We start from the raw sequence: 27,985 nt of genomic DNA, 5'->3' as shown, positions 1-27,985 counted from the left end.
CCTTTTCCCCCGGGCTCGGGGTGTAGGGGTGCCTGCGGGCACTCAATCCCGGGCCGCCCAGGCCAACCTGCGGATGGTCATGGGTACCAACAGTTACCCAGCTGTTACGGGCTCGGCCCGTACATGGCTGGGTTTCCACCTGGTGGGAGTGGAGGTTCATCCTGGTCCTTTGGACAGGGTGTCCAGCCCCAGGCTCAGGCAGGCCAATTTGGTCAGTTCTGGGGTCACTCCCAGCCCGCAGGACTGTTCCCATTCCCTCAGAGGTTTGGGTTCAACCCCATGGGTCTTCCTTCATGGAACCCTTGGGGTATGGTCTCTCCCTCTAGGAGACGTTTTAGCAGTGCTGAATCCCCCCAACGCTCTGCTACTTCGGGGGCCGTTTTGGCCGGTCCAAAAAGGGTTCGCCGGACCTTTAGGACTTCCGCCTCCCGCGCGGACTCGTCGGTCTCCTGTCCTCAGGGGTTGGCTTCTAAGCCTACAGCTTCGGCTGTTAGACGTTCTACGTCTAAACGCCGTATAGAGGAGTCCCCCTCTCCGGAGAGGTCTCCTCTGGCGGCCCCTGTTCCTCCCAGGGCGACTTCGGTCGTTAGCGAGGAGGAGATGGACGCTGAGGGCGTGGGCTTGGCAGAGGATGACGATGTTATCCATCTGTCTCCTGGGTGCTCGGCGATTGATCCGTCCGAGTCATCGGCAGATGACCCTTCCGACCAGGAGGGTTCCCAGGAGGTAGGGGGCTCCGAGATTGCTGAAACCGAGGCTCAGCATGTTCTTTCGGGGATGCGGGCCCTACGGGCCGACATTTCTCGGATTCTCGGAGCGGAGGTATGCCCACCCCCTTCTGCATCGTCGGTGCCCGAGTCCACCACCCTTCTAGGTTCTTTGGTGGCTCCTCGGGCTTCCGTTCGTACTGATCGGACTCTGCCAGAAGGCACCATTGTGTCTTCGGCTCTGGCCACTGCCCGGGCACGGGTTCTGGAGAAGAATTCTTCATCTACCCGCACCCCCGGGTTTGCCGGTCTGCAGCTCGGTGTTGGCGAATTGTCAGAGGCTTCTACCGCTGACTACGCTACACATGACGGGCAACTGGCCCCTCAACCAGCAAAGCTGGAGTCGAGGGAGCTGGCTGCCTGGCCCGGCAAATCAGTGGACCAGGTGGTGTTCGATGCTAGAGAACACCACAGGATGGAGAGGATGTTGCGCCTTTCCATCCAAGTTCTGTCTTACATAGACTTCCTGACTGTGAGTCTATACAAGGTATCCGACTTGCCTGAGGGTCGGGTACCAGAGACGGAACAGGCCGACATTCAGGACAGGCTTACAGCTGCCCTGAACGCGGCGTTGAGGGCATCGGCGGCCTTACAGGTCTCCCTGCTCGCCAATGTCGTGTTGGCTAGGCGATTTTCTATTTTAAAAAATCGCCCAGTCGAAGAACCTTATCTTTCCCGTCTATTGACTGCCCCCTTCACTGGCTCTACCCTGTTCGGGGGAGCTCTTCCTTCTGTCCAGAAGGATATGAAGGAGGACTCGGTCGCCTCAGCACTCTTGGTGAAGAGGTTTCGTTCCGAGAAGGCCAGCACCTCGCAGGGGTCAGCGCCTCCCAAGAAGAGGGCTAAGTTTTCGGCTGGGCAGGCGTCTGCCCAACCCAAATCGCAGCCACACTTCAAGGGCAATAAGGGGAAAGGTAAGAAAGGTAAGAAACCTCCTGGGGGCAAGAAGAAGGGCTCCTGACTCTTTCTTCTCCTTGACCGAGACAGAACAGGGGTCTGGCGGGGTGGACGGCGGTCCTCCCGTTCAGGTCTCTTGTCCTTCTCCCGCAGGCTCAGGCTCCGGATGGGCGGACGATTCTCTGTTTTGGCAGGGACTCGATCTGCCCCAGCCAGAGCTTCCTGTGGGCGGGCGTCTCTCCGCTTTCCTATCCCAGTGGCAGGAAATTACGGAGGACGTGTGGACGTTGTCGGTGGTCAAGGAGGGTCTAGGTATTCCCCTTCTTCAGGATCCGCCTCTTACCGCCCAGCCGATCTTCTTTCCTCCTCCGGGGGATTTGGAGAAGGCTCGGGCGATCCAGGAGGAAGTAAGGACCTTGCTTGCCAAGGGCGCGGTAGAGGAGATTCCTATGTCGGAAATCACTCCCGGCTTCTACTCCCGAATGTTTCTCGTTCGGAAGAAGTCCGGAGAGTGGCGCCCGATCATAGATCTCAGTGCCTTCAACAGGCACGTAGATTCTCCTCACTTCAAGATGGAGACCCCACGGGGCATCATGGCCTCCGTGAGGGAAGGGATGTGGGCAACTTCAGTAGATCTGAAGGACGCCTATTTCCATATCCCCATCAAGAAGTCGGCACGGAAGTTCCTCCGTTTCACGTGCAACGGCAAGGTCTTCCAATTCCGGGCCATGCCCTTCGGGCTGACGACAGCTCCCTTGGTGTTCACCAAGCTGCTGCAGGTAGTCGTGGGATTCCTTCACTCTCGCGGAATAGACGTCCACATCTATTTCGACGACTCCCTCATGCTTCACAGGGTGAGGGAATCGTTAGTGAAGGATACCAGGCTGGTCCTGAAAGTCTTACTCAAAGTCGGCTTCATTCCTTCCAGAGAGAAGTCAGAGGTTTCCCCATCTCAGGACTTTGTCTTCCTGGGGAATCGTTTCGATACGGTTCTGGGCATAGCCCTACCACCGGTGGAGAAGTTCGAGAAGGCCAGGGCTCTAGCTCTGTCCTTCATCGAACGGTCGCAGGTCCAGGTACGTTGGTTCCTCAGTTTTCTGGGGTATCTCAACGCCCTGGCAGATGTGGTCCCCCTAGGGAGACTTCACATCAGACCTCTCCAGATGTTCCTCCTGTCCAACTGGGTTCCGTCATCCAGGAAGTGGGAGGCCTGGATAACTCTCACTCAGTCGGTCAGGGAGTTCGCTCGCTGGTGGACCATTCGGGAGAATGTTCTCCGCGGGGTTCCTCTGACCAAGCCTGTCCCCTCTATGACCCTGTTCACGGATGCTTCCATGACAGGATGGGGAGCTTACCTCGACGGCCATTGTCGCTCGGGGGAGTGGTCTGGGGATCAGCTCTCGGAGCACATCAACGTGCTCGAGATGAGGGCAGTTCTTTTGGCACTGCAATCCTTTCGGGGATTCCTGCAGTCCAAGGCGATTTGTGTGGCTACCGACAACTCTACAGTTGTCGCGTATCTGGAGAGACAAGGGGGCACCAGGTCTCACATCCTGTGTGCCCTCTCCATCCGCATCCTTCTTCTCTGTCAGGAGATGCAATTGTCCATTACGGTCAAGCATCTTCCGGGCAGGTTGAATGTGTTGGCGGATACCCTCTCCAGGCGCCGCCAACCGGTGTTGACGGAATGGCAGCTGTGTCCCTCGGTCTTCCGGGGAATTTGTCAGGTGTGGGACAGACCTTTGATAGATCTGTTTGCCACTTCTCTGAACAATCAGCTGCCAACCTTCGTCTCTCCGGTCCCAGATCCGAAGGCTTGGGCTGTGGACGCCCTTTCTCTGGACTGGGACGGGATGCATGCTTATGCATTCCCTCCCTTCAACCTGGTGGGCAGGGTGCTTCAGAAGTTCAGGGAGCATCACTGCTCCTTACTTCTGATAGCCCCCCTGTGGCCGAGGCAGCCTTGGTTTCCGGAGCTCTTGTCGTTTCTGGTGGAGGAGCCACTGGCTCTCCCCACCAGACCGAATCTCCTGCGTCAGCCTCGGTCCAGGACGACACACTCTCGACCAGAGATCCTCCACCTTCACGCGTGGAGGCTATCTCTGGAAGCCTCGCCAAGGCAGGCTTTTCTCGAGAGGTGTCAGATCGCATCGCGCGATCTATCAGGGCTTCCTCTTCTGCCGTCTACCAGTCCAGATGGAAGATCTTCTGTGATTGGTGTGTCGGCAGGGAGGTTGATCCATTCGAAGCCTCTGTTCAGCTGATTGCGGATTTCCTACTCTCTCTGTTTAGGGACCGCAATCTGGCACCTGGCACTATTGCTGGCTATAGGACAGCAATTGCCAGTGTCTTGGCTTTTTACGGCAGGAAGGAGATAGGTTCTTCCTCATCTCTTTCTGCCCTAATCAGAGGCTTCGCTTTGGATAGACCCAGAGTTCGGCAGCTGGCCCCGCAGTGGAATTTAGCCTTGGTGCTAGATTCCCTGACGAGGTCACCTTACGAGCCTATGGAGTCTGCCTCTTTGAAGTTTCTAACTTTTAAGACAGTCTTCCTTTTGGCTCTGGCCTCTGGACGTAGGAGGAGTGAAGTGCACGCCCTGTCGTCACTTCCTTCCTGCCTTCGTTGGTCCAGAGGCTACGCTGCCGTTACTCTTTTAACTGATCCTTCCTTCCTTGCGAAGAATCAAGTCCCGGGGTTCTCGCCCGATCCCATCAAGATTCCGGCTTTGACTAGCTCGGAGGAGAGGGATAGATTGCTTTGTCCCTGTAGGGCTCTTAGGTTTTATCTCGATAAAACCAGGGGGGGGGGGGGCGGGGCTCCAGATCCCGTCTATTTTTGCCTATCAAACAGGGACAGCGAGACATCTCCTCCCAGTCGGTGTCTAGGTGGGTATGCCAGGTCATTAAGTATGCTTATGAGCATTCTGATGACCAGGCTCGGGCGAGGGTGAGAGTGCGGGCTCATGAGGTAAGGGCCCTCGCTGCATCCTGGGCCCTTCTTAATGGGTCCTCCTTTCAGGAGGTCATGTCTGCTGCCTTCTGGCGGGGCAGGGATACATTTACAGATTTTTATCTGAGATCCCTGGCTTCCCACTCAGAAGGTTTGTATTCTTTGGGACCTCTGGTGGTTGCACAGTCTGTGGCTGTGCCCCCCCGTTAGCCCCGGGGCTCGTCTTTTCCGTTCGGCGGCACGTGGTTTACCTGCTCGGTCACGGGGAGGTTGCCCCTTCTTATTCTATGCACTCTGTCCCCCCTCCCTACCAAGTTTAGTGTGCTAGATGGGCTGCCTGGCTGCTAGTCACCACTACGGTAAGACGAATTCGCATACTAAAGTTATGGTAATTATTACTGAAATGAAATTGAGGTTTTTTAATGTAAAACCAATTTTCATGAGGTAATACTTACCATAACTTTATGGAGTCCCACCCTTTCCTCCCCTCTTCCTATCTGCCTGACTGCCCCTCTACGGGTGCTACATAAAGGCTAAGAGGAAGGGAAATAACTCTATGTTCATGACGTGAAGGCTCATGGTCGTAGGGAGGGCGGGATTTTTGAATCTTTTGTTTTTGGGATACAAAGATGGGTGTAGGTACCATATTTGCATACTCATATCAATTTGATAGCAAATATTTAAAAGTGTGATCACACTCATCAATAAGTATTACAATGAAAAACATGTCGTGAATGGCATTGGCTTTTTTATGTTTCAGTTAATGTTATTTATTTATTTGTTTAGCCGGTAACTTTTGGTATATTTTACAACTTAAATCAATACATAGGGACATAAATGTAGTAAATTTTGTCTACAGTTTTAACTGACAGTTCGTATAAAATATCCTTTTTAATAATAAGATATTACAAACATATTAAAAACCACACTCACGAATGCTTGGAAATAGATTTTACATAACTTTCCATTTCCTGGAACAAATTATGTATCTAAGTATTTATCTGTTTAACCAACAAACGACAAACTAAACCGAGTAAAAGAGTATCATCACTAACCTGTGAAATGAAACGAAACAAGATTTTTTTGTGAAAATGTTTTTTTTACCCATGAGTACATTGCAAAACAATATGGTGATATAAAATGATACAATAGAGGAAAAATTTCTACATATTCGCAAAAAAAAAAAAAAAAAAAAATGGCTTCCTTACCTGTATAGTGAAGAAAACAACGTATATCACAAATGCTGTAAAGCACCAAAATCCTATTAGATAGTAGATATACGCAGTTCCGACCACCAGGTAAACAGGTATTGCGAGAATATACACAAATAACTGACAGTTCGTATAAACTCGCAAAGAATCTGATCCAAATATAGTTATTACCTGTAATTGATATAAACTTCATTTCATGACGTCATTGAATAACAAAATATACAGAGAATATTTCCTTGGTAAACAATTGGAATTTCTGTATTTTGAAGATATTGAAGTAAGATTAATGAGCTTGTTAATATATTTCCTTTTCGTTTTCTTTCTAACCTTCGTTTCAGTGTAAGTTATCCGTCAGGGCGATACAAAATAAAACCAATAGCAATTGCGCAATGTTACAAAGTTGAATGTCTTCAAATTTCATTCGATAAAGGCTATGTGAATGATCGTTTCATTTCACAAACGGAAATTGACATTTTATACTTAGGAAACCATTTTCCCCTTAACTAGTAAAACGGGTATCTATAGGTTATATGATCTATTGATAATGTTGATTTAGGGGTTTTACAAATGATTTTAGAGAGTCTGAATGTAAGTATTGTATATAGATTTTCCGTTGTAATGAGTATGTTATATAATATATGGGCACCATATATTCCATAGTCCAAAGCGTTGATAATCAGATGTTTGGTTTCTGATGACGACGTCTTTAGACGCCATTGCTTAGAACTGGATCCCCATTTACTGAACAGAGGATATAAAGCTGGTCTGATCGACCGTAAAATCGATAGAATTAAAGAACTTGACAGGATTAGTACACTTGAATGCCAAGTTCGACCTACAACTGGGAGAGTACCTTGTGTGGTGACCTTTGAAACCGGCATGTCACCACTGACACCCATCTTCCAGAAACACTGACAAATCGTAATGTCGTCCAGTTAACTTCAAAACATTTTCCACCGAATCAAGAATATTCCAGACATGCAACAGCAAGAGGTGCCAGTTTTGTCCATATACTCACAGTATCAGTTCGTTCAAATGTGAGGTCAACGATCAGAGCTTCCATATTCTACAGCGGCCAATATTCATTGTCACACTCCAAGGAAAGTGGTGTGACACTGAACATTTATCTATGCGCTACCGTAAACAACATACTGAGATTTCTATAAAACATTTTTGTAATTGAACAGCCGTCTTTTATACAACAACTTAAGATGTTTTTGTCCCTTATACAGGGACTTTTGCGTCCATCGGCCGAAGGGATTATCTTCAATCATATAAATTAACACCAACGTTCTCGATTTTAGTTTATAAAATTGTATGTGTTTTATATTCTATGTATGTGATATAATTTATGTAATATTTGTGTCTTATTTTGTGTTACACTAAAGAGGCGAATTCACTTGTCCGTACTGTCACTATTACTTCATTGATCATATATCTATTCCAGTAATACGCATCCAACGAACACTTGTTTGTTAGGACCCAGTACCAATTCATTGTTTGTATATTAAACATAAAAGGCCAACAAGGCAAATAAACTTGATTATCGCTAGCGTATTCAAGCCATGACTCGGCTATCTTCAGGGGATTACTTTAATGTCTTGGTATCAACATATCAACAATAATCAAGTTTATTTGCCTTGTTGGCCTTTTATGTTTATGTATTTAAACGATACACAATGTTCTCATCTATTTAAACTATATATACATATATATACTTAGCCTGAAAGGTCAGACTATATAGATCCCTGGATATGATTGATATGTTATAGAGCATAAGTTGTGATATATATATCGAAGGCATTTTAGGAGTTAAAAAGGTTTTCTTGAAGTTTTGATCTATGATACTATTGAAGCCCATTTAAACCGCTTATTAAATGAAATACTGAAAATATGTCAGAATTTTAACTGATACCTATGAACCTTTTATATCTGTCGGTATGTTTTTATATCACCCGATAGAAACATATTGAATTCAGAAATCACCTTCAGTCGATTCTAATTAATATACCTCAGAGGTAATCTTTCCGTTCAGGTTTTTCAGCTTCATCAGTTTTTTGTACACCATTCCAACTACTCCCGACCTAAACCTTGAACCTATTTGTCAAGAGAAAGAGAATTCCAAACATTTTTTTTCTATTTAGTAGGTATATGATAATGTGAAAATGTGTGATCTGTCATTACTACACCCAATGAGAAGATGAAATTTACAACTCACCTGTTTGTGATCCATAAAAGAAAACGGCTGTAAATGCTAAACATCTTAAAAGTTGTCCGACAAGGCAAATTATCACCAAACAAAAAGCATAAAGTATTGATGTTTCCGGTCCTGCGAGATAATCTATGATCACATCGGTCAAATACCCCTAAAAGGGAATATATATGATTGACTCAGTTATTCAATCTGGAAGAACACATTATGTAGTCCCTACAGGCAGCTTTATTTCCATTCAACTCTATTATGTAGATGTCCTTTGATTTTTTGAAAATATTTTGCCGATCTATAAGATGTCCCTTCATATTTCTTCCTCCTTTTTGCAGTTTAATAAAGCATCGATGATTTGATGTGTGAATAAATTATCGAATTGTCACAGCTTTTTACAAACATCTCGAATATTAAGGTAAAAGATCTATCACCGAAGGCGGACAATGAGATTATTACTAAATTGGACATTGCTACATGGGCTTTGATACTGACCGTTACTATCAATGTTATAACGGCATGAAAGCAGACAGCTATGAAGGCAATAAGGAGCCGAACCCAAATGAAATTCAGCCACAATCTGAAGAACGAACAATTTCTCTGGCCATGTGTCTGTAGCTCGTTGATCCACATTGGTTCCAATCTGACAAAAAAAATTTAAAAAGTAATATTTAATAGATAATAAATGTTCATGTAATATGTCTATAAAATGCATCCAACCGTTGCAACACTACACATTCCATAACCCGAATCGAGGATACGTAAGACACAGTCGCTCTAAGATCACTGAGTTATCGCTGTCACATACAAAATTATTGTTGATGTCGATATAAGCTGTTCATCATTATATGTTGATTTTAATACAAAGTTTTACATAATTTACAATATAGAAAGGACAAAAAATGCGATGTATTAGATTCATTCTCTTGCCACAGATCTCGTAATAGAGTCAGTGGCACGACGAATATTCCACGTATTTTCAACTACACCTTTAATTGTGTTATGGGTGGTTATATTTTATTAAATTTTTACAGTGATTTATAAGGTAAACTCATTAAACATAGGTGATAATTCAGCATGGCAAATTAAGTCAAATTGACCAGTTTGACCAATCAGATCACAGAGTACACCTCCCAATTTAGATTTTGGCTTTTTTTTCGATCACTTTGAATCCGCCCCTTCAGATTAAACTTTAAGCCTTTAACATCACTTACGAATGACGGGAGGACCAATCACATCACATTACAGCCTAAACGGAAGGGTCTGTTACTCTCTTTTTAATGTAACTGATTGGCTTTGACCAATCTTACATTTTTAGAAGTATTGTACATTTGTGTAAGATGATTTTAAAAAAAACTTGGCAATTATTTAACATGATATTGTCTAGCGATTTTAATGAAAAAATGCAGAAGACAGAACGGCTCATTTAAATTGATATCGATGAAAGATAAGAGTACTTTTTGGGAAATATCAGTTCTATAATATTTTGTAGAATTCAAACTTTCATGTTTTCACTTATGCTATACATCTGTACATCTATGAAAAATATCCAATCTAGAATGATTTATCGATAAAACAGGAAATATCTTTTGAAGTACCTTTCCGTGTTGACGACACACGACTCAAGTTTTGAACATGACCACACATCTTCTTCTCTTATCTCCTTTTCCCTGTCCTTATACAGCTTTAGAATCAGTGGGGTAATCCATCCTATTGATATGTAGGATAAATATCCGACGTCATTGACGGGAATCTCTCCGTTGCTGAAAATGTATATAGCGACTTAATCAGGTGTACAAAGTCATTTCTTCAACACTAGTTTGGAAGCAGTATGTTAATGTAAATAATTTCCTACATTGAATCTTGTTATGTAATACTTGGATTTAATCTTAATTTTAAATGGATTTATCCCAAATTTAATGTTTATGTAAATTAAATCTCATATTTTGTAGATTATTAATTGCTGACTACAAAAAAAAAGTTGTAACGAGTCAACAGAGATATGGAAGACGATCAATGGGAACAGTGATGAACAGCATCAGCATCGCGGCCATGGTAAAAGTCTTAACTAAAAATTTGTGAGATAGTACAATAGATGAAATGGCCGTAAAGCCGCTTACTTTCTGCTGTAATATTTTGTACATAATATTCTTATTTTTCTTACATTTCGTTGGAACATACGTTTTGTATGTTTATAATCTTCATGTTTATGGAGGAAATAAAGATATCTTTCTATCTATGTACGTTAAAATTTATAGTGTGCAGATTATTTATTGTTGACTACAAAAATGATAAAATGAGTCAACAGTGATAATTCATTGCTGTCAACAATATCTTGTTAAACTGACAGTGAGATTGGTTATTGTCAATTATTTTGTTTTCTGCGTGAACTAAATGCTGAAAACGAAACTGATTAGGTAAGAACAGATATATAATATACATAGTACTAGGTGTTTTATCATACAATATCTACAAAAGCTTTTTAAAGACGTAATATAATAAAGACGCTGTAAGATTTTACATACGCTTACGTTTAACTATCTCACTTAAAATGTTGAAAAGAAGATACTGTTGAAGTGTTTGCCGACGTTTTATTTTTAAATAAAAAATTGATACTTTACTTGTATTTCGCATGAAGTAGTGTCTGTTTCTCTGTATCCTTGTGTAATATCCTCTCTATACATCTCCAGAACCTATCCATGATCCCTATAAGATTTTACCACCTAAATAATGTATATATAGCTATTTTTAATTTATATATATATATAAAACTTTGGAATTAATTTTCAGCTGTGATATTTCTCATATTTCAAGGAATAAAAAGATACCACAGGTTTTTAATTATGAACTCTTGATTTGATATGTTTTTCGTTCAAAGAAACTAAAGATGGTTTGATGGATAACCTGCCTCATTAAAACACGTAAGTAAAGTATTTGTCGCCACACTGTTGATGTTTCGTCTGGTTTCTATTAATCATAGGTAACAGCTTGCAAACGTTATGCAAATCAGAGGATTAAATTAACGTTCTCTACAAGTCATGTTTTAATATTGTAAAATAAAATGTCAATATAACACTTCTTCAATCGCCTTTTGCAGAATCAGATGACATAAAAAATCTTAGTCGTAATTCATGATACGGATAAAAAACAAAATGAAAGAGCTTTAAGTGCATTTTTAAACATCTAGGTTTTCAGTATATCATTTAGACTACTATTTTAGCATAACCCCGGTAAATTATACCATCAGCAATACACAACTTAGATATAAAAATCTTCTCTCTTAATCGGTTAAGGGTACGACAAATAATCCAGTGGGTCTGAGTTCGAATATAAGTGGAGGCATAGTAATAAATAATGACATTTGTTACATGCTGTCCATAAAAGACTCAGAGATAATACTTGGAAACGGACGAAACTCTTATAAACACTAGCCATAATACAACGTATGGCTAAAGCGGTCTAGTTAACTCTACTGTTGCCTAACTACAAACTTCAAAACAAATTACAGAATTTCTCCATGACAGTTTATTGTAACAGGTATTTCAATCAGATTTAAATCATGATGATGTTATAAGTAAATTTCAATTTTGAATATGCGACATATTGAAAGGCGTGATAGGGAATAACTATAGAAAAATAGAACGACAATGCACTAGACTCATTAATATAACACATGGATGAAATTACCATATTATGTAAAAATAAGTATTCATGACAAATTCAATGGATAATGATAGCATTTTGCAATCCTACAATTTGGCAAAATGGCAGTAACAGACGCTGATTTTAATCGATTTCAATGTTTCAGTAGGAATTTTTTTCAAAACAAGGGATAACTGATTTCATGCCAGAAATGTTCACATCATATACTTATATTACAAAACAAATAAAGGCAAGACATTCAGGTCACATATAAATCTCGAACAAGTGACATTCCAAATGATCATTGTTCAGTTTTAAAATCTATTCTTATTGAATATGTTTTTTGTCCAAGGTATACTTGTCAAATTTATTTAACGTAAAACAGACATCCAAATGATGGCGTTTTGTATCGATTTTGTGTCATCTTATGACATATGTCATGACATGAATCATTATTTAACATATCACAGCAATAGAAAATACTGACATGTCAACATAAAAAAATATCAACAATAGAAAATACCGACATGTTAACATAAACATATTCACAAAAGAAATTTTTGCTTGGAGACTCCCGAAATAGTACAATGAGAGTAAGGCCAGGTACTCCTGCAGAGGAAGCGTCCTCTGCTTCATCGACGATATCCGACATGCAAATCTTGCTCAATAAACAAGTTATACATCAACCAAAATATAACTTAAAAGACATTTCCTAGCCTACATGGGTTTGCTAAAAAAAACTTAAAAGACATTCCTGGAAAACCTTCCATACTCCTCCACAAAGTACACACTCTGATAGACGTAATTGATCAGCCTCCGATGTTCAGTTTTCAACATCTTGGATATAAGTTGTCTGAGATTTTGCATATAATCTATTTCGTTATTCCAGATGTGCATATTGCATTGCTATTTATTCGACAAGATTAAAGTTAAGTTAACGAGATCCATATCTCGTTGTTTGCGTTATCGAAATGAACGTAACATAATACGATAATGAGACAAAAATATTTCAATTATGGAAGATATAAAACGCAATCTCGAATTACGTTTTAACGCAAGTATATAAATAACAATATCTATACAGTAGATAGAAGTGTGTACACACGTGTATGACATTTCATTCAGACATACATGGAAATTCGATATCTAAAAATCACATTTATTAGTGTTTTATGTACAAACCACACGCAAACATACGTATATGTGCATTCATGCAAACATTAGATTTGTCGCAAAAGTGATGAAGATAGTGTACCAGGCAGTTACCAGCACAAACACGAGTTTGCCCCGTGCACATTACACAGACATGTGCAATTTATACGAAACTTATCCATAACCCAAGAATGGACTTGTACGCACACGTAGAGTATGTACTAACATACATGTGTAAAATAGAATAAACTTTAAAACATGAATTCTTAAACTGAAGAAGAAGAAGAAGAAGAAGAAGAAGAAGAAGAAGAAGAAGAAGATCACCCTAAAATTTCTGCCACCTTTGGTCCAGAATGACAAGATCTGTTTATCATGGCAAAGTTTGTTAAGTTCATTTATGATAGTTTGCCGATGCTTGGTAAGGCTTCAATTATCATAGTGCCATTAGCGTTTCCTTCCAAACATGCTTTTACTTCAAGCACACTTTGTCTATCAAAATGTCTCACAAAGCCGACAATAACCATGACCTTTCCATCCCTAATGGATTCAAAAATGTGACAACGAGAAATCTGTTTCAGTTAGTTAAACATTCAGCTTGCGATTACAAAATATTCAGCACAGCTTACAGGGAGTAAGTCTAGAATATTGGTCGTGTTCATCTAAAGGCCTAAATGTTTGATTTCCTGCTGAAGAAAGGAAATCTCGGCATCCTTTATTTCAATTTTTTTTCTGTAGGTTGGCGTTTTTTTCCCGAAGAATTTGACAAAATATCTTTTAAATTTTTTTTAATTTCTGAAAACCTTACCAATTTTTTTCTTGTTTTAAACTTTTGTGATCGTGCCATTAAACACATTGTCGATAGCTTTCACGACAGCTTCCGCAACAGGAATGGCGGAAATTTGAGCAAGGTGATTGATGAAGCCGGGGTTTGATAACTATATCGGTCTCGGTAAGATGAACGCATGAAGGGTCGCGAGAAACGCGCGTCGTAATAACATCATTATGGTCATCTTGGCCGAGCGAATCGTATTGCAATAACGTTTCGGAGGAATTGTCCATGTAAATTTTATCAATGCCACGTTTATTTCCAGGATCAGTTCATGGAACGGTATTTAAATAGACCTGTTCCCTTGTAATAAAAGAGGTGACTTGATCCGCCAAACATACAGTAATTGCTTCACTCAACTGTGTAGAACTCGACTGGCCCTGACCATCTTGGGTTTCACCTGTATCGGTCATGATTTTTCAAATAAGTAATTCTTTGTAAGTCCGGTTATAAAACCTCATAATAGATGATAGGAATGCCCAGTGTGTTATGAGGTCAGGATATCCAAACCATGTAGCACACTAAAAGTCAATACAGAAAAACCTCACATTTATCTTAACGCTACCTTTCAGCTAGGCCATCACGTGACATTTCAGTAGATTCTTCATTACATACACTTGGCCCTAAGTTCGAGATCATCAATTTCAGAATGGGTATTTTTTCAGGAAATTAATTTCCTCTTTTGTGAAAATAAACCGTTTCTCCTTTTACATTTGGTACTGTTTGTCAACAGGCGATATACCGAACTTAACGATAACCCGGATTAAACTGGGGTAACCATACTCAGTTTGCTTTGCCAACTAAAGCAGTGTCTATTAGTGGTAAATCATACACGTGTTCATACTGTAAAACTAGGTATTCCGAAGGGTTCAGACAATCTATTCGCGATTCTTATTTTGTCTTGGTCGCGGTCGATACCAAGACAAAAACAACACCGCGAACTGGTCGTAAGAGCCCTTCGGACTAAAGGATAGGGAGCTTCAGGTATGTTCACGATGTTATGACGTACAAGCAAGTAGCTGCACTCCCTAACGTCAGCTATTTTATCATTTTTCTGTCAAGGCAGTGTCTGAACCAAGCCGGGCATATTGAAGAGCGTCCCAGGTCGGTCAGAACCTCAAAAGATTACAGACTGTGTTGTCTGCTGTGTAGACAGACAATGCCAGCCCCGTTCAGTGCCAACATGATGAGGAAAGAGGAGGTTGGAACAATAGGCGACATTGTTCTCGCCAACCAATTAAAAGTCCTCTTTTCACTGGTACACGCAAGCTAGACTGCAATAGGCCCGTGATAACCAGACACGGAATATACGGTCTTGGTATAAAGTCTGTTGATATAATGAAAGCTGATTTTTACTTACTGCGACAGACGTTATAGTTGGGTCTCTACAAATACGGCAAGCCATCATAATCACACTCTGGGCACACCAGCATTCAGTGGTGGCGGTGTTACTGTTTTGGGGTGCTTTTCTCTTTACTGTAAGCTTCGCTTCCATCATCTTTATGGAACTTTATATTGGCAAAAGTACCGTGATAAAATCTTTCGATGATGAAATGATTGGATACCAAGTGAGTGGCGGCACCCTAACAGAAATGTCGCCTTAAAACCTTCGGTCTGGGCATCCAACTGTGTAGGACGTCATCAACGTTTGTGTATCGAGAGTTATTTAGGCACTCTTAGAGTTGTTTAGCTATGCCGGTCGTGTGGGTCTTGTATTGACAGGCTAGTTTTCAGGACGCCAGAGAGTTTTGGCATGCTTGTAGAATGGTGTTTGGAATGACGTTAGGAATAAAAGATAAACTAATTTACAATACTTAAAAATCTAAGAAGTGATTAATACAAATCTACGATGTAATAAAATATCTATATATAAACAACTAAAAAGAAAAATGGTTTCTTATGTAGATAAAAGTCGTTTCTTCTGTTTTGATATGAATTTCTGAAGATTGTAATCATGGGTCCATGTCATGGAATCTTTTATCTCTTTACAAAATTTCAAACCAATAAAGATACCGGCTATCCCAAGGTGAAACATGGTATTTTTTCTACCATTGATATGCTCTTAATATGAGCATAACCAAGATTACTACTATTGAATGTCAAATCCTTAACAAAACATGACAAGCAAATTCATGGAATTTTATAACCCCCGCTTTCCAAACATATTGTAAGTAAATATTTCAGAGGTTAGAAGCAAACATGTCATAATGCTATGTAGAATGATATATTCTCTTGAGCTATGATGTATTGCTTTAAAACCAAAGAAAGATGTAAAGGATTATAGAGAGTAGATGTTTTATTGGACATATCAAATATTAACCAATAAAGTGAACTAATTGAAGAAAACTTGCATACTAGTAACTATAATGGTGCTAAGCAGATCCATGGTCATCAGCAGGTGTAGTAGTCCACACAATACGATGATCAAAATAGGAGACTGGATAATATTTGTGGGACTTCAAGTTACATCTAAATCAGATTATATTTAGGAAAATTTTAGCACAAAAACTGAACAATCAATGAAATGTAAACTAATTAGTATGCATAGATATTAACAGTTGATGTTGACTGCTGAACTCTGTCTTATGTGCCCTAATATGCATCTGCTGACCAAGTGTCATCTAAATCGGATTATATTTAGGGAAGTTAGAGCACGGAAATGAACCAACCAATGAAATCAAAGGATATCTTATTAGTATGCATAATTATTAACAGATGACACTGATTGTCAAAATCAAGTCTTAATGACCCCAAGATGCATCTGCTGACCAAGTTTCACCCAAATTGGATGATATTTGGGTAAGTTAGAACATGAAACGAAAGTGTGACAGACAGACGGACGGTCAAACCTCAATTAATATCCCCCGTTTCGATGAAAGTGGGGGATAAAAATAAGAATAAGATCACTATTTTAGAGACAGAAATTTTCGATCGATCATTTTAGATTATGAAATTAACGATAGATATCATTTCAGTAAAATGAGTCACTTCTATTCATGACTCAGATTTCTGTATATTACTCCTGAGCTGATTAAAACAAACGACGCGTCCAGGGGCGAGATAGATTTTTCATTGGAATATCAGTTATTATGCTTACTGACTTAAATAATGGAAGTGGTTGTGAAATGTAATTCATCACTCAATCAAAAATGGCACTTAACTTGATAGTTTTCAGATTATATGGAAAGTTCTAATCACACCCCCTCCCCACCGCCATCCCCCGTTTCCTTTTTTTGAAGTTCCAATTTGGAACAGACTTCAGTAATGCTAGGCGTCTTCAATGAAACAAGTGTTCGATGTTGTCCTCGATTTACACAAGCTGTACCAGCTGTTGAAATTGATGCATTTTATGTATTAGGGAGATGCCAGGATAATGATATGACTTGTGTAGGCGAATACAACATGTACTTTGATAAAAAAAAATCAATATTTGATTTTACTACCAAACTGGTAAATAACAGTGTAGTATTACTGTTATGTAGGCAATGTTCTACTGACTGACCTAAAGCAGACCCTAATTGCAAATGACCACATATACACCTCTGATTAGGCTTTTCAGTTTACACAAAATCAAGTCATACTGTGTTTTATGTAACAAGAGGTACATAGGACCTGTATCACTCCTATAGTTTATTTTGCCAAAATGTTTCAGGAGACCGAAAGAAAAGTAAGAGGGTAGGATGAACAGTTTATGTATAATTAACGATGTTGCCCCAAAGATACTTCAGAACAAATCGGGTCAAAATCCAACCATCAATCATCTAACAGGAGTAGGATCTTATAGAACTTCCTCCATTTCCCACATTGGGCCCATCCCAGCAGCTTCAATCCAAATTCAGCCAGAATTCTCATTCCTACAGGAATCCTATAGCATTTTAAAGAATTTTCTCCAATTCCCCTAATGGGCACAGACCAACCATTTACACCAAATTGATTCCCCTTCTCATTAGAATGAATTAGTCCAAATTTAGGAGTAGGATTTCAAAGAGTTTGCTCTACTTCCAATATAGGGTCCTGCCCTCAGGTGCCCTTTGGAGCAGAGTACAACCATTTATGCAATATTTGAACTGCTTCCTCCAATGATACCACTGACTAAATTTGGTCAAAATCTGCTCAGTCGTTCATGACTAGTAGCAATTTATAGAAAAAGAGCAGGCAGACTGACACCCACAGTATGCATTAGCTTGCAATGAAAAGATATCAGTATACAGTGATGTTTATTTTATTTATAAATCAATGATTCAATGTTTGATGAAATGCTGCCATATATGTATGTAACCTTGTATAATTGTTTATGGAAGAGGATGTTCCTAAGCTGTTTAACTTGTGTCCAATTCCATTTGATTTTTGGTCAAATAAAATATTTTTAAACTAATGAAAAGATAAAAGACAACCAAATATTAAAATGGTTTGTAGTGCTTTCCCCAACTGCAAATTTTATCTGCATGCCTCCAAAGTAGTCCATTACCATGTTTCCTACCTGCCGTGGGACATGCAAGTGTTCTAAGGCCACCTTGATCACCTTGTGTGGGACTGAACCATAGGCGTTGGCAAGATCCTACCAGACTACCGTCAGGTTACCTCTGTTCTTCTTGGCTTCCTTGATCAGTTGGCTAATTGCACTTGTATGCTCTATGCATCCAGAGAACCCGGGAATACCTCCCGTCTGGACTGAGGTGTCGACGTAGATGTTCTCCACCACATAGGATGTCATTCACTTAGCAAGGGCAGAATAATAGAATCTTTCACCCCCTTTGGGGAGAGACAGAGGGATCTCAACCCGAGGTTGGCAAGCCTCGTGATTGACAGCTTAATAATCCCCCCCACCCCCGAGAGTTGAGATCCCCCTGTCTCATCCCAAAGGGGATGAATGATTATTTTTCTATTACCCTGTTCCCCCGCTGATTGTAAGATACGAAATAGAATGTTTGTAAACAAAACCTCGTAGACAGCGTATGAATATAGTGACGAGGCCGTCTCAACCGCGTCACACTTAATTTTGATATCCCGCACAAAATATAATTCCCATTAACGGTACAGTAAAACATAAAAAGGCATAATATTTATGATAAAAAACAGTTTTAATGTGAAAGTATGGATGAGATTACTTCAATATATACACAAAATCAACACATATTATTAAATCGTTATTTTACAATGACGTCATTTACATGTCAAGTTCCACTTCCGCGTCAAGAAAGTGACGTCACAGTATTGTTCAGTACGCGCAAGGAGCGCGTGTAGCTTGTCTCAACTCTAGGGTGAGATAGAAAAATCTCACACAGGTTAAAAACTGTGGATATCCCTGTCCGGGGTAAGACAAAAGATCTTTCCCTCGATGATCAGCAACGAGATAGTCCTAAACTGGTAAACCGTCTTTAAGTATTTCTCCTTTGGGGTTAAGGCTCTCTCCGCTCTTTTCCAGCAAGTTGGTATAACCCCCCTTTTCCACACTGTACAGATGAGTCTCCACAATCTCCTTAAAAATTGTGGAATTTTCTTGTAGACTTTGTACGGTATGCCACTTGGGCCTGGTGCTGATCATGTTCTTGCCTTCTTGACAATGTCTTGAATTTCCTTTCAAGTTTGGGGGCTTGATATCCAGTGGTCTATTTGGGGTATCCACCTCTTCGATTCAAGGACAATCTCCCAGAGGTTCTGCTCTCCTGTCATCAGGGTGTACACTTCTTAGATGATCCTCCACTTCCTCCCTGGAACTTTCAAGTAGGCCTAATCTTTCACCTCCCAACATGGGTATTGTGAAAAGGAATGAGTCTTTCACGAAGTTTGCTCTTTTCTTTGTTTTATCCTTCCTTTCATTCAGAAGACTTTCTGCATTCCTTAGACTACAAAGTGTCCCTCTGAGGTTATCTCTAAGCTACTGTAGCCCATGCTTCTGCTCATTAAGTGCTTCCTTATCTCGCTTCCCCAAGTACCTCAGCTTATTGCGTATTTGCACAATCCGATATTGTCTTCTGTTCGTTTTTGTAGCTGCTGATAGAGAGTGCAGCTTCGTCACTTCCACTCCAAACCGCTGCTTACTCAAGTTGTATACAATGGACGTCATTGCCTCCAACTTCTTCTCCGCTGTACCCTGTACAGTAACTTCGAGTATAGCTTCCAGGTCGTGGTCAAGATTTGCCCATGCTGTTTCCTCATTCATCTTCGGCCATTGTAGTCTCTCGAGCCTCATGTCCGTCCCTGTCTGATCATCTTGGGCACCCTTATTACTCAAGCTCCCTCTACTGCCAAGAGATAACACTAAGGCCTGGACACTCTCAATACTATAGGTTGACTTATGGCGAGTTCCTCCTGCGTTTCACCAGGGTCGATGGCCTCTGCGCGCTGCATAGGTGTTTTCCTATGGCTGTAATTGGATCTTGTGTGATGGATCTTCAGCCCTTTGATGTTCTTGCAGACTTTCCTGCACTGGTACCTTGTTTAGACTGGTTTGCACTGGTACCTTGTTTAGACTGGTTCACCACTCAACGTTGTTTGTACCATCGCTCGTGTATTGTTTGTCCGTGTCCTGTCGTATCCTGTTGGTCCGTCCTGTCGTATCCTGTTGGTCCGTCCAAGACAAAAACAACACCGCGAACTGGTCGTAAGAGCCCTTCGGACTAAAGGATAAGGGAGCTTCTGGTATGTTCACGATGTTATGACGTACAAGCAAGCAGCTGCACTCTCTAATGTCACCTATTTTATTATCTTTCTGTCAAGGCAGCGTCTGAACCAAACCGGGCATATTGACGAGCGTCCCAGGTCGGTCAGAACTTCAAAAGATTACAGATTGTGCTGTCTACTGTGTAGACAGACAATGCCAGCTCCGTTCACTGCCAACTCGATGAGGAAAGAGGAGGTTGGAACAATAGGCGACATTGCTCTCGCCGACCTATAAAACGTCCTCTTTTCACTGGTACACGCAAGCTAGACTGCAATGGGCTCGTAATAACCAGACACGGAATATAAGGTCTTGGTAAAAAGTCTATTGATATAATGAAAACTATTTTTTACTTACTGCGACAGATGTTATAGTTCGGTCCCTACAAATACGACAAGCCATCATAATCACACTCTGGGCACACCAGCATTCAGTGGAGGCGGTGTTACTGATTTGGGGTGCTTTTCTCTTTACTGTAAGCTTCGCTTCCATCATCTTTATAGAACTTTATATTGGCAAAAGTACCGTGATAAAATCTTTCGACGATGAAATGGGTTGGATACCAAGTGAGTGGCGGCACCTTAACAGAAATGTCGCCTTAAAACCTTCGGTCTGGGTATCCAACTGTGTAGGACGTCATCAACGTTTGTGTATCGAGAGTTATTTAGGCACTCTTAGAGTTGTTTAGCTATGCCGGTCGTGTGGGTCTTGTATTGACAGGCTAGTTTTCAGGACGCCAGAGAGTTTTGGCATGCTTGTAGAATGGTGTTTGGAATGACGTTAGGAATAAAAGATAAAATAATTTACAATATTTAAAAATCTAAGAAGTGATTAATACAAGTCTACGATGTAATAAAATATTTATATATAAACAACAAAAAAGAAAAATGGTTTCTTATGTAGATAAAAGTCGTTTCTTCTGTTTTGATATGAATTTCTGAAGATTGTAATCATGGGTCCATGTCATGGAATCTTTTATCTCTTTACAAAATTTCAAACCATTAAAGATACCGGCTATCCCAAGGTGAAACATGGTATTTTTTCTACCATTGATATGCTCTTAATATGAGCATAACCAAGATTACTACTATTGAATGTCAAATCCTAAACAAAACATGACAAGCAAATTCATGGAATTTTATAACCCCCGCTTTCCAAACATATTGTAAGTAAATATTTCAGAGGTTAGAAGCAAACATGTCATAATGCTATGTAGAATGATATATTCTCTTGAGCTATGATGTATTGCTTTAAAACCAAAGAAAGATGTAAAGGATTATAGAGAGTAGATGTTTTATTGGACATGTCAAATATTAACCAATAAAGTGAACTAATTGAAGAAAACTTGCATACTAGTAACTATAATGGTGCTAAGCAGATCCATGGTCATCAGCAGGTGTAGTAGTCCACACAATACGATGATCAAAATAGGAGACTGGATAATATTTGTGGGACTTCAAGTTACATCTAAATCAGATTATATTTAGGAAAATTTTAGCACAAAAACTGAACAATCAATGAAATGTAAACTAATTAGTATGCATAGATATTAACAGTTGATGTTGACTGCTGAACTCTGTCTTATGTGCCCTAATATGCATCTGCTGACCAAGTGTCATCTAAATCGGATTATATTTAGGGAAGTTAGAGCACGGAAATGAACCAACCAATGAAATCAAAGAATATCTTATTAGTATGCATAATTATTAACAGATGACACTGATTGTCAAACTCAAGTCTTAATGACCCCAAGATGCATCTGCTGACCAAGTTTCACCCATATTGGATAATATTTGAGTAAGTTAGAACATGAAACGAAAGTGTGACAGACAGACGGACGGTCAAACCCCAATTAATATCCCCCGTTTCGATGAAAGTGGGGGATAAAAATAAGAATAAGATAACTATTTTAGAGACAGAAATTTTCGATCGATCATTTTAGATTATGAAATTAACGATATATATCATTTCAGTAAAATGAGTCACTTCTATTCATGACTCAGATTTCTGTATATTACTCCTGAGCTGATTAAAACAAACCACGCGTCCAGGGGCGAGATAGATGTTTCATTGGAATATCAGTTATCAAGCTTACTTACTTAAATAATGGAAGTGGTTGTGAAATGTAATTCATCACTCAATCAAACATGGCACTTAACTTGATAGTTTTCAGATTATATGGAAAGTTCTAATCACACCCCCTCCCCACCGCCATCCCCCGTTTCCTTTTTTTGAAGTTCCAATTTGGAATAGACTTCAGTAATGCTAGGCGGCGTCTTCAATGAAACAAGTGTTCGATGTTGTCCTCGATTTACACAAGCTGTACCAGCTGTTGAAATTGATGCATTTTATGTATTAGGGAGATGCCAGGAATGATATCGTGTGGGCGAATGCAACATGTACTTTGATTAAAAAAATCAGTGTTTGATTTTACTACCAAACTGGTAAATAACAGTGTAGTATTACTGTAGGCAATGTTCTACTGACTGACCTAAAGCAGACCCTAATTGCAAATGACCACGTTTACACCTCTGATTAGGCTTTTCAGTTTACACAAAATCAAGTCATACTGTGCTTCATGTAACAAGAGGTACATAGGACCTGTATCACTCCCATGGTCTAGTTTGCCAAAATATTTCAGGAGACCGAAAGAAAAGTAAGAGGATAGGATGAACAGTTTATGTATAATTAACGATGTTGCCCCAAAGATACTTCAGAACAAATCGGGTCAAAATCCAACCATCAATCATCTAACAGGAGTAGGATCTTATAGAATTTCCTCCATTTCCCACATTGGGCCCATCCTAGTAGCTTCAATCCAAATTCAGCCAGAATTCTCATTCCTACAGGAATCCTATTGCATTTTAAAGAATTTTCTCCAATTCCCCTAATGGGCCCAGACCAACCATTTACACCAAATTGATTCCCCTTCTCATTAGAATGAATTAGTCCAAATTTAGGAGTAGGATTTCAAAGAGTTTGCTCTACTTCCAATATAGGGTCCTGCCCTCAGGTGCCCTTTGGAGCAGAGTACAACCATTTATGCAATATTTGAACTGCTTCCTCCAATGATACCACTGACTAAATTTGGTCAAAATCTGCTCAGTCGTTCACGACTAGTAGCAATTTATAGAAAAAGAACAGGCAGACCGACACCCACAGTATGCATTAGCTTGCAATGAAAAGATATCAGTATACAGTAATGTTTACTTATGTATAAATCAATGATTCAATGTTTGATGAAATGCTGCCATATATGTAACCTTGTATAATTGTTTATGGAAGAGGATGTTCTTAAGTTGTTTAACTTGTGTCCAATTCCATTTGATTTTTGGGTCAAATAAAATATTTTTAAACTAATGAAAAGATAAAAGACAACCAAATATTGAAATGGTTTGTTAATTGAACTCATTCCTCAGTCCAATGTTTTCCAGGAGGAAATAAAGAAGGAGAAAGTCAGAGAGATTCTGTATACTTTTTTTATTTCATGACCTAGGCAATGAACTCGTATGGGATTGGCTCAATCAGCTGTGGTTTGTTGAACTTTGTACTCACAAAATGAGCTTTGTTAGGCTGTTTGGGCTGTAAAAGGAAAGAAGAATCCTATTACATAACGCATCAATTAATGCAATGTGCATGTATCAGAGTTTTCTATAATGGTAAGGATTTTTACTTAAACAAATTTGAAAGATAATCCAATCACCACATCACACATGTATGAACAAGAAAATTTATAACAAAAATTACACAAAAGAATCAAAATTGATTTGTTTTAAAAATTCACTTGTCAATAAAATTAATGAATGACAAGGCAGACACACCTGACGTTTCAAGTTCAATCTGATTCCCTTCTCCTTGGCCTGCTTCTTCTTTTCTGCATTATCCCTGACTCTCGCTAAAAAGTCCAGACGGCAGTTGGAGTGCTTCACATGTTCCACTCGCAGATTGATTCTTTTAGGCAACACTCTGTGTCTGTTTTACAAAGATGATAAAAATCAGAAAGTCATGAAATGAGAAGTGATTTGAAGTAAACAAGAAGTAAACCAATTTTAGGTTTTCAGAAAAAACTAGTCATGTTGATAATGTGAAATTCAATCAATCAGTACTCTATATTGTAAGGAAACACTAATTTCCATGATCCGTGGTAAAGCTGTGGTTTTGTTGCATTAGATTAATTCTGTGAAATAGTGAAACACATGAAAAAGATTTTTGCTCTTGACTAGTGTTGCATTTTCAAACATAGGTGAATACATCATTTGATAAGTATCTATATACATAGATTATGTAATACTTTTCAATAACAATTTTTTTTTATCAAAAGGATCATGAATATTATTAAGAACATATAAAACTTTACTGGAAGTAAAATTATTTTTGATAAATTGATTTAAGCTATGTAATAATGATTTACATCTGCTGTGAACAAACAATGTTTTCTCAAGCTATTCCCAATTAGCAGCAGTATCCCTAGTAAGTCCTGACCAATAACAACTACCTGCTCTAGTGATTTTAAATGGCATCTTTAGTCAACTCACACATTCATTTTTGGGTTCATTATGATCACAACAGTATTGTATAGTAAGTTTTTGTTAATGCAGTATTAATTTTTTTCCCCGGTTTTCCAGAGAGATGTTTTCACACAATAATGGCAAAAGATGGGAGTTTTCCCTGATATTTAGAGATTACTGAATCTACATCAATATGTACACATTACTTGATATCATTTAGTTGTCCTTGATCTGCATGAAAAAAGAATTGTATGGGGTCCTTCATCAAGTCGAACATATCTCTTATCAAAGGCTCTTAGAGCACATCCTGTCAAAATACACAAAATATCACTATTGGTGTTTTCCTTATGCTACTGGCCACCTATCAGACCAGATCAAGAAAATTTTCTGTTTCTGGTAAACCTACCTACCTATATGTTTTGTACCCCAATTGTTTTTACACAATTCTCTAAGAAGCAATGTTCTAGTCAAGATCTGTCCTATAAAAACCATTTCTTACCCTAAATTTTTCCAACATGTTACAAGAAACATTTATTTGTTTGCCCTTATAGTTACTATAGTGCGATTATATCCATATACATGATTTTTTATACTGGAGACAATCTTACCCTACACGCTTGTTAACAACAACACCGACAGCATGAGGAGTCACATTGAACACTCGACCAGTCTTTCCATGGTAACTCTTGTGGGGCATACCCTTCTGTACAGCTCCGTGGCCCTTTCAAAGATAATTATCTAACATTACAATTGCACTACAACCGCATCATTTATCAAATTGTTCAGACAGTTTTTGCTCCAGATTAAGTCATCTTTCTTTGATAGAATTAATTACTTATGAAAGTGCAAAAGATTTTTCCAATATAGCATAAAGTGAATACCTTGATGTCAACAATGTCTCCTCTTCTGTATATTTTCATATACGTGGACAGTGGAATGACTCCCTTTGTCTTGAACGGACGGGAGAACATGTAGCGCGTACCGCGCCTATATCCCTTAGTGTTGGTCATGATGCCTGCTGAAAAGAAATGTAATTCATGTTTCAATAAACTGCTGCATTTTGAAAGAAATTTTACTGAATTTCAACATATAGAGGAGAGTGGGATGTCAAATAACAAAACAGCATTTTGTACTGAATTTTGGAATTTGTGAAATTTTCAGAATATCGTGGTCTGAAAAACCAAAAACAACTATTGTTAAAATGCATAATCAACTGATTTTAAGCAAGGATGAACTATCAACATTTAACAGACAACTTCTTTTTCAATTTAAATTAACAGTGGACAGTCAAGTCATAATATTTGAAAATCGAAAGAAAATGAAGTCTGATAGACGAAAGTGCATTGGCAGATTGCATCATTATATGTATACACCAGTTATAATATTGCTCAAGGTCTTGGTTCATTGGAAGTGTTTGAGAGCAAATCAAAGCTTTTAGTACAATGTTACAGCTACAGCATTCAATCTCATCAATATTTCCTTGAGAAATTAACAGATTAGAGGAAAACTGAATTTTTTGCTAAAGCAAGCCTGGGTAGACCAACAATGACAAACGTATGTGGAAGTGCAACATCAAGTAGAAGGTAATCACAGATTATTTACAATTCTGACAGTTTTAGGTGTATTATTCTATAACAACTTTATTTAGTTTAACGTACAGCGATGAAATGTATAAAACTTGCAAAACATCTCTTAACTGTTTCAATATTGAATATATGCTTATATTACTATTTCAGACCAAATATAAGTAAATATTGCAACATTTTTATCATGTCATTAAACAATTAGTAGATGACCTAAGCAAATGTAAATCAAATAACAAAATATTCGACAATGCCAATCTCAGTCATTTATATGATTTCATGAATTATCATATTAACGAGATTCATGTTTTTTCTTCATCATTGATTCAGCACTATCGAAGATTTGTCATTCTACTTGAACAAGATCTTGTTCATATTGATTCTAAGTCATTTTGGAAATCTAAATGTCATGCACTGGGCATTATACCTATCCTCTTTAAAGAATTATATGTATTATAGTTTACTTGTACTAGTAGATCATAAACAAACACTGATTTCATCTCTCAGAATATTCATAATCTGTTTAGCTTCAAAAACTTTCAATGCCAGCTAGTTTACAATGCAAAATCAAAGATTGACATAATGTATAATGAATATTGTATATATTAACCCATAATTACATAAAAATGTATTATTTCACTTATAATCTCATTTATTGACTATACATATATATATATAATGGATTAAATATTCCCACTTTAGCCTCAACTTTGCTTAGCATTGTTTTATCTTGTGAACGTTTGCCGTTTTATCAAGTCTGTTTCCGGCTTGTTTTTGTTTTCTCAAATGTGGAAGATGGGCAACTAATGATAATTTTCACTGAACAGGATTTACCCGATGGTGCCTACAATGGTTCTTTACATGGGTTTCGAAACGTGTATATGTTGTATGGTGTACGTTAAAAGAATAAACCATTTCATCATTAGTTACAAATCATAACAATGAAAATTCTGTTGTGTTATAAATACTAAAAATAATCGTAAATTGAGAACTCCATCATAGGCAAATGAGTCCAAGAGGAGGCTCAAGGCCTGGTAACGACGGCACACGTGGTTTACAACCCTCCGATTTATCGTTCAGAATTTTAGTATTTCATAAACCGCTGAATCCTTAGTATACATATAAGTCAGTTAGCAGTTGTGTCTAAACACCGATTTATATATTACAAAACGTTTAGCTTATTTCAAATTGCAGAGCAAGTACAAAATTTGAGGGCAAATTTTATTCGCACCTTACAGTATGGCCGACCGGAAGAAAAAGGATTTGTCTACGCATGCGCACTCCTTTCACATAGTGCAAGGAAACCTGAACAATGCGGTCGTTATAAAAACAAATCCATTCGGCTTTCGTCACGAAACATACCTTTCTTTTCTGTTAATTTTCCTATTTTTTCTTTTACTTTTTATAATCAAACTTTTCTTTTACTAGTAATCTTCTAGATGCATCATTTTGATTTAATAAAGAACCTACCAAAAAGTATTTCTAGTATAAGTCTTTCAATGAATTCACATGACAGTTTATTTCTGAAGACTAAGTAACGTAGAATAATTGTGTACATGTAGCCTGTACTAAAATGTACTCTATGT

General features: G+C 39.1%; 1 protein-coding gene across 1 annotated transcript; it reads right to left on the bottom strand.

Annotated features, from left to right (window-relative positions):
• Positions 1-23,771: 23,771 nt before the first annotated feature.
• LOC132560241 (large ribosomal subunit protein eL21-like) lies at positions 23,772-27,646 on the bottom strand. Its single transcript, XM_060224902.1, has 5 exons — positions 27,631-27,646; positions 25,698-25,834; positions 25,425-25,537; positions 24,130-24,280; positions 23,772-23,890 (listed from the first exon to the last, which is right to left on the bottom strand). Exons 2-5 carry the CDS (start codon positions 25,824-25,826, stop codon positions 23,801-23,803), a joined length of 483 nt encoding a protein of 160 aa, XP_060080885.1. The 5' UTR covers positions 25,827-25,834; positions 27,631-27,646; the 3' UTR covers positions 23,772-23,800.
• Positions 27,647-27,985: the final 339 nt, after the last annotated feature.

This window comes from Ylistrum balloti, unplaced genomic scaffold (genome assembly GCF_031769215.1).
Source record: "Ylistrum balloti isolate Yb309-2 unplaced genomic scaffold, AGI_CSIRO_Ybal_v1 Utg371040, whole genome shotgun sequence".
NCBI lineage: Eukaryota > Metazoa > Mollusca > Bivalvia > Pectinida > Pectinidae > Ylistrum > Ylistrum balloti.
Note: the sequence above shows the minus strand (reverse complement) of the source record. Positions and strands in the feature narration are given on the sequence as shown.